Source organism: Hypomesus nipponensis, chromosome 18 (assembly GCF_054491055.1).
Source record: "Hypomesus nipponensis isolate SF chromosome 18, ASM5449105v1, whole genome shotgun sequence".
NCBI lineage: Eukaryota > Metazoa > Chordata > Actinopteri > Osmeriformes > Osmeridae > Hypomesus > Hypomesus nipponensis.
Genome location: NC_140378.1, coordinates 5003726 through 5011832, shown reverse-complemented (window position 1 = coordinate 5011832; position 8107 = coordinate 5003726). Strand labels below are relative to the sequence as shown.

Below are 8107 nucleotides of genomic sequence, written 5' to 3'. Positions count from 1 at the left end.
CATCTATCACTACACACAGCATTTCTTTCAAATGCTGGCATTCATAGCAGATGGTTGCTACAGCAACTCTATCGCCCAGCCCCTTCCAGTCCCTGTTGCTATGGAGATTCCCTACTGGAGAGCCGCGGCTGGTGGTGCGCTTTTATGACATCACGATTGTCTTATCTTGCATATTATGGGATGTTAACCACTCACAGAAGAGATTCCTAGTTTGTTGAAATAGAGAAGGCATGTGTATGTTACAACATCTTATATTAGGAACACATTCTGGGGCTGAAATCCACCTCCTTAGTTTCACTGCTGTAGCCTACAGGGAAAGAACAGACAGAGGGGTCAGTGTGTGCGTGTGTGTGTGAGTGTGTGTGTGTGTGTGTGTGTGTGTGTGGGTGTGTGTTTGTGCCACGCTATGTACGTGTATGTACTGAAAGGGACTTACAGGGGTCCATAAAACACCCTGGCTCATACACACTCTGTCAAGCCAGAGGCAGTAAAAAGAGCCTGCAGAATCCTAATATTTACCCTTGGCTGCAACTGTGCCCAGGCAGGACTGGAGCGCTCATCTGACCACACAGCTCAGAGTGGTGGCCACGATGTAAATAACCAACTCCCCTCAGGGAAGGGATGAGGAGGGGGGAGAAGAGTGAGGTGGGTGGCATTTCTGTCCTTCAACAGGTAGAGTGGAACCGAGGCAAACTGTCCCATACCACATCCCATTTCCCCGGATTGGGATCATCTCCTCGGACAAAGACGTCCTTGGTTTGTTCCGGCACACCAAACGATGAAGAAAGCATGACTGTAGCTGTGACGCTCTGAAGCAGCCTCTCTGTGGCTCTCAGCCAGGCTGGTTCTGCTCTACCCTGCCATCGCTCTCTGGAGCAGACTCAACTACAAAGTCTACTGTCTCAACTTTGTCCTCAGACTAATGACGCTGTCCTCCAATGCTTATACTTAGCAGTGGAACTTGTGACAAAGGGAACTGTCGTGATGTTTTCCAATCATGGGAATAGAAAAGTATTTTGCCTGCAATAAGTGTGGTATTCACTGTACACTGCCTGAGTTGAACACTTCTTACGGAAGATGTTGCTACAGGTATAAATAAAGGTACTATAACCCGTACACACACACACACACACACACACACACAAGGTTGCTAAAGATTTGTGAGAGAAGGTTCTGGGCACCTCAGCACTTACACATCGAGTCAGCAGTTTGCCCCTTGAGCACCTGCTGGGCTTGTCTGAGAGGGGAGGAAGACACACACACAGACACACACACAATTGCAGCCTTATTATAGACACCCTTGGGAACAGGGGTGAAACGCACCAGTGTGTGTGATGTCTGGAATCTTGAAGTGAATCCTTTGAGTTGAACTTTTGTACTATCCATTGGAAAATTAATTTACTGTGGCTGGAATGGTTGCTTTGATGGTTTTTTATTCTGGCCGATGGGGGTGATGAAGATGGAAGATTAACAGCACACCTCTCATAATGACGTCTCGTAACCTCTCGTTGTCCTGTTGGCGAGAGCATGCCGCAACCAAACATGACAAATGCCTCCTCACCCCCAACGCAAGCCCTCATCACTCTGACCATGAGGTGACCATGAGGTGAGGTGATGACAGCACCATTAAGGGAGGACCTGTGTGTACCCTATAGATGAGTGTGCGTGTGCGCGCATGTGGGTGGCTGTGTGTGCACGTACATGTGTGTGTGTGTGTGTGTGTGTGTGTGTGTGCGTGCGTGTGTGTGTGCACCTGGGACTTTAGTATAAAACAGTCAGCTCACGCGATGGTGTATATTTCACATGTTCGCAATACAAGAGCACATTGAGCTAACAAAGGCATGTGGCTAACAGTCCAAAATAGGTATTGTCTATAGAGTCATGTTTCTGTCATGTACACAACCCAGACAATTCCATTTACTGCTTATTGGAGTTCAACCTAACTCTATACAGGTTCATACTGTCCCACGCAGTACCATTAGATAGAGAATAGTCCGGAATTCTGGAAAGAAGTGTCTATAGCAGTACAGAGTCTGGTTGAGATGACAGTGTCTCATTGGCTGTGTTCCTGTAGTACTATCCTGGTGCTGGGGTCCTGGTTTGGGGGCCCCATCTTGTTCTGAGGAGGGGGTTGTGGGCGGGGGGAGTATGCTGAGGTCACGTCCAAGGCAGCCTTTACCCTGGTGTGGAAGAAGAGGGGGGGGGGAGGGGGATGGGGGGTTAGGATCCATGGAATTGGAGGGTGTCACACACACACACACACACACAGAAAGAAAAGCAAACTGAAAGCATTCCTCTTCATGACATCAGACAGGTCTGTACATCAGGGAGAGGGGATGGAAAAACACGTATGTTGCCTGTCAGAGACCGTCTGCCCTTTTTGTATGCTGACATGCGCAGACGTGCATGTACGCCTGTGTGCCTGTGTGTCTGTCTGTCTAACACAGAAACGAGGGGCTTCAAAAAGGAAGTGATAAAGGAAGTGATAAAGAGAGACCGAGAGAGAGAGAGAGAGAGAGAGAGAGAGACAGAGAGAGAGAGAGAGAGAGAGAGAGAGAGAGAGAGAGAGAGAGACAGAGAGAGAGAGAGAGACAGAGAGAGAGAGACAGAGAGAGAGAGAGAGAGAGAGAGAGAGAGAGAGAGAGAGAGAGAGACAGAGATAGAAACAGAGAGAGAGAGAGGTTTCAGAGACAGCTCCTGTCGCCCAGCTCAGTGGTGGCTGGAGCAGACACACCTCGTCTGCTCCCTCTGCTCCCCGCTGTCTCGTTAGCAGTCATGCATACGCTCCAACGTAAACACTGTAACCTCCACCGGGGAGAAGAGGGGCAGGGAAGGTAGAAAAGGGGGTGGGGAGGAGGGATGGGGAGGAGAGATGGGGAGGAGAGCAGATGGAGCGATCGGGAGGAGAGGAGAGATGGGAAGGAGAGGAGAGGAGAGATGGGGAGGAGAGGAGATGGAGAGATGGGGAGGAGAGATGTGGAGGAGAGGAGATGGAGAGATGGGGAGGAGAGATGTGGAGGAGAGGAGATGGAGAGATGGGGAGGAGAGATGTGGAGGAGAGGAGATGGAGAGATGGGGAGGAGAGGAGATGGGGAGGAGAGGAGATGGAGAGATGGGGAGGAGATGGAGAAATGGGGAGGAGAGATGTGGAGGAGAGGAGATGGAGGGATGGGGAGGAGATGAGGAGATGGAGAGATGGGGAGGAGATGGAGAAATGGGGGGGGATGAGGAGATGGAGAGATGGGGAAGAGAGGAAAAGACAGTTGATGGGGAGGGTGGGGGGAAGGGAGTTAGTGTTTGATTAAAAAACAAACTGAAGAATTTTGCACAGATTTCATATATCAAGGTTTTATATGACTGGGATTGGTTCCATGGAGGTGACACTGAGTGACCTCACTGCGACCTCTAGGGTCAAGTCGTTCAAAGATGCTAATGGAAAGAGAAAGCCTTTCAGCCTAAATGGTACACACCAGCAGCCCGCCAGGTTAACAAAGACCACTTCAAGTCAAACGTCACCACACACATCCACTTGGGTTAAGTGCAATATTGTATCAGGACTCAGGGAGGAAAGGGGGGGGGGGGGGGGGTGGAGGCCCATTGATTTGTCTGCGGGGATAAATTCAACCACCCTCATCTGTCTCTCTCTTCCTCTACCTCCCATCTTTCTCTCTCACTTGTACATTTGAGCCGGGATGTCTCAGAATAAATTAAAGACGCACATACACACACGCACATAGAAACCCCTGTGAGGGGAAACCATAAGAGAACATGACAACGGTGTATTGAAAGAGAATAGGCAAGCATTCTATGACGTTCTACAATGATTCATCGTCATTTGTTGCGTAAGAATACAGAAGAATACGGACAAATTTGGAAGCCCTCAACCAGACTGTTGAGTTAACCAATCAGAGCTACTAGTCTTTGAGCTGGGCAAATGTAGAGATGTATTACAATAAATCATGTTGGACTGTGAAATAAAATATTACATGAATATGTGAAAAGGCTCTTGGATTAACAAGCAAAAGGACGACCTAATTTAAAAACGGTTTCATTATCCTGATCTAGTACATAGTGCACACATAGCTTCCTCTCCTTGGAAACCAAACAGCCGGTGAAATAAAGCTACCTTTTACCTATCAAACAGAAAAAGATGACACACGCCTGGCTATGATTTGTTAGGCTTTCGACGATGAGATATACTAGCCTTACAGTCTCTACTGCTGTTTCTTAGGCAGGAGAAAGCAGTGCCCATCCATCGTGTGTTTGTGTTCTGGGAAGGGGGGGGGGGGGGGCACCTGTTCTGTCAGTAACATGCCACAGGGGGGCAGCTGTGCACTTGTCCTGGCACAGCCACTCCCCAATGAAGCAAAGTCAGCTGAAGGTGAGATAGAAGTGGGGCAGGGGACAGACAGGAGTGAGAAGGAAAAGGTCATCTAGGATAAAATGGCATTAACAGATAATAAGGAAACCCTTGACATTGCGTCGAGTACCTATTGACAGTAATCTAGGCTGCATCTCTCATTTGATTGGAACGTGCTGACGCTATAGTTCCACCAAAGATGTATATTTTTGTCTTGAAAAATTAAAGGCGTATTTCATTGGGTTACGACGAAAATATTATAATCCATACAATAATATACTCTATAAATCTATGTTTTCAAACGTTTGAGTGGAACCTGGATAGAGAGCTCTCTCTCTCTCTCTCTCTCTCTCTCTCTCTCTCTCTCTCTCTCTCTCTCTCTCTCTCTCTCTCTCTCTCTCTCTCTCTCTCTCTCTCTCTCTCTCTCTCTCTCTCTCTCTCTCTCTCTCTCTCTCTCTCTCTCTCTCTCTCTCTCTCTCTCTCTCTCTCTCTCTCTCTCTCTCTCTCTCTCGTAACAGATGCGTTCTATACTCACCAGCTCCTAACGGCAAGGGAACAGCAGCCTCTGGTGAGCGCACGGGGGAACGCACTCAGTCATTCAGGCACGCAGACAACTCCCTTCCCATTCAATAGTACTCTTCCCATTCACAATTTCCCTCGTCGAATTTCTTCATGTCTCCTCGGGCCCGTGCACCTTTTCATCTCTCCTTGTGGTCAGGTTTGGTTGACTTTACAGTTCAATGATCTTCATTACCCGCTCCAGCACAGTTCATCTTCATAACAGTCTAATTCAATGTCACTCTCATATTGGTACCGTTGGCCTGTAGAATTGATTTGGTGGCACAAGATTCTCAAAACAGTTGATTTGAACGCACGCACAGCGTGTGGCACAGACATTCCTATTAGAGGTTAAAGATGTGTCTTATTGAGATGGGGATCTTCAGACTAGCTTCCAGGCCATCTGGAAGGTTACTGTGGAAACAGGGATGCCATGGCAACGATGGCTGGGGTTACCGAGGAAACGACAGTCGTCATGGAGACAATCACAGCTGGCGATATTAGAGGCATCCAGAAAAAGGCGGGTTCCCTTCCTCAAGTCGCTGAATGTATGCGTGTGTGTGTCATTTATTTTTGCTTGTAGCCTACAATGAGACAACGCACATGTTCCTTTGCCATTTTTTTTTCTTTGCATTTTTCCGCTTTCCAAACAGTGACGCCAGCTCATATCCTAAACACCTATAGGCTAGGCTACTCCATCTAGCCTATTAGAATCACAAATGGCAGGTGATTATATTAGCCTACTTTTACACAGTGACATAATTACTAGTCTTTGATTGCAATGCACAATAAAGGCAATAAACAAAAATAGTCCATATTTGAGATACTATGAACGAGCTACGGTTTCCCGTTTGCACAGTAATGCTTAAAACACATCTAGGCTTATTTAAAAGTAACCAATAGTCTAAAGGTAGACCACAGTACATGTGATGATGAATGAACTACATCAGCCCGGTCTGTCTGTCGGAATGCTACAGGAATGATGAGCCCCTTCAGCTGGCAACGCCTACAATCTGTAAAATCAGATACTATGTAACTGCGCCTATAATTGATGGTAAATTCACCAAGTTTTAAACAGGGGTGAGTACAATTGTGTCGGATATCCTTGTGTGAAGATAAAAATATGACTCTACAACAGGTCCACTACATGAACACATATGCCTTTATACAACCCGAGGAGAGAGAGAGAAATAGTGACTTAAAACCATATATTCTGTGAATGAAAGGAGGCAGCTCGCGGACTTTGAATGCTGAGGGTTAGCCCTAGCTTTGCATCGTTCTCTCTGCAGCTTCTCTACATTTATTTCCCAAGTGCTGCACCAGCCGACTCATATCCGATATCATATTTGTCTTTTGTGTCCACGGTCAGAGTTAATAGGACTAAACGTCGGTGAAGATCTTTTTGTTGATATTAATGCAATTCTGAGTGTTGTTTTGTGTCGTCGTGGGGAAGTTTGGCTGCTGTTTGAACGCACCGTGTTCCTCTATCACCATATACTCGCTCTTGCTCAGTGAGGAAGAGGAACGAGTCTTCCCCAGCTCCTCCGTGTCCGCCAGGGGTTGACAGCTGCCCACGTGCAGGTACTGTGCCTGCTCCTCACCCTCCGTCTCGCGGTGGTAGAAGTAGTTAAAGTTAGATACAATGACTGGAACGGGCAGGGCGATGGTCAGCACACCGGCGATGGCACACAAAGAACCCACTATTTTCCCTCCAATGGTCACGGGGTGCATATCACCGTAGCCCACGGTAGTCATGGTGACGACAGCCCACCAAAAAGCATCGGGGATGCTGTTGAACCCGGACTCAGGGTCGTCGGCCTCTGCGAAGTACACGGCGCTAGAGAACAGAATGACTCCAATGAAGAGGAAGAAGATGAGCAGGCCGAGCTCACGCATACTTGCTTTAAGAGTCTGGCCTAGAATTTGGAGCCCCTTGGAGTGGCGCGAAAGCTTGAAGATACGGAACACCCGGACAAGCCTGATGACGCGCAGGATAGCCAGCGACATGGCCTGTTGACCGTTACCTTGCCTCTCGGCAAGCTCGGTGCCCAAGGTGATAAAATATGGAATGATAGCCACTATGTCAATTATGTTCATTATATTCTTGGAGAACGTGGCCTTGCTCGGGCACGCAAAAAAGCGCACGAGCAACTCAAAAGAGAACCAGATAATGCACAGGGTCTCCACAACAAAGAAGGGGTCCGAGAACGGGCTGGTGATGTACAGGAGTGTGCCGTTGATCACCGGCGCAATGGTGATTGGGTCTTTGTTATCATCCCGGAACTCTGGTAATGTCTCCAGACAAAATATGACGATGGAGATGAGAATGACCAGAACAGATACTATTGCGATGCCCCGAGCTGGGCCCGAACTCTCCGGGTACTCAAACAGCAGCCACACCTGTTTCTGGAACTCATGCTCAGGCAGAGGCCGCTCCTCTTCCTTTATGAAGCCCTCATCCTCCCGAAACTTCTCCATGGCCTCCTCGCCAAGCTCGTAAAACCGGATCTCCTCTGAAAAGATATCAATAGGCACGTTGACAGGTCTCCTAATGCGTCCGCCCGATTGGTAATAATAGAGGATGGCGTCAAAACTTGGACGGTTTCGGTCGAAAAAGTATTCATTCCTCAGAGGGTCAAAGTACCTCATCCTCTTTTTGGGGTCTCCCAGCAGAGTCTCTGGGAACTGGGAGAGGGTCTTGAGCTGGGTCTCGAAGCGTAAGCCTGAAATGTTGATGACCACCCTCTCGCAGCACTCGTGGTCCGGGTTGTAGCGGTCCAGAGAGTGGTGTCCCGGTAGAGCCGCTGACTCCTCCATCATATTGTCACACGCCACCACCGTCATCACGCCGGTCTCAGTCTCGGTGTAACCGTGGTTCACAAGTGTGTCGCCCCGGATCTTGCTTGCACTAGGCGGGGGGGATTGCAGGAGGCTAAGGTGGTCGTCCATGCGCGCGCGTCGGGATGGAGACGCATACAGGGGCAGCCGCGCCCCCTCCGCGAGCCCCTGTTAGCCACAACCACCGCCTGCCACCGCCTGTCTCTTCTCCACCGCCGTCACTCTCTCTTTCTGTTCTTCTCTCACTCTCTCTCTTTCTACAGTTGCTGTTCCCGCCCACGGCGCGAGAGCTGAGTTTATAAACGCGTGTTACGCCCGCCCACGGCGCGCTGGTGATGGGCACCTTCCTCT

The 8107-nt window shown here is 48.9% G+C and overlaps 1 protein-coding gene across 1 annotated transcript; it reads right to left on the bottom strand.

Moving 5' to 3' along the window:
* Window positions 1–5910: 5910 nt before the first annotated feature.
* Window positions 5911–7867, bottom strand: LOC146251645 (potassium voltage-gated channel subfamily A member 3). The gene has a single exon (XM_084679714.1). It carries the CDS (start codon window positions 7865–7867, stop codon window positions 6299–6301), a length of 1569 nt encoding a protein of 522 aa, XP_084535840.1. The 3' UTR covers window positions 5911–6298.
* Between the last annotated feature and the right edge of the window lie 240 nt (window positions 7868–8107).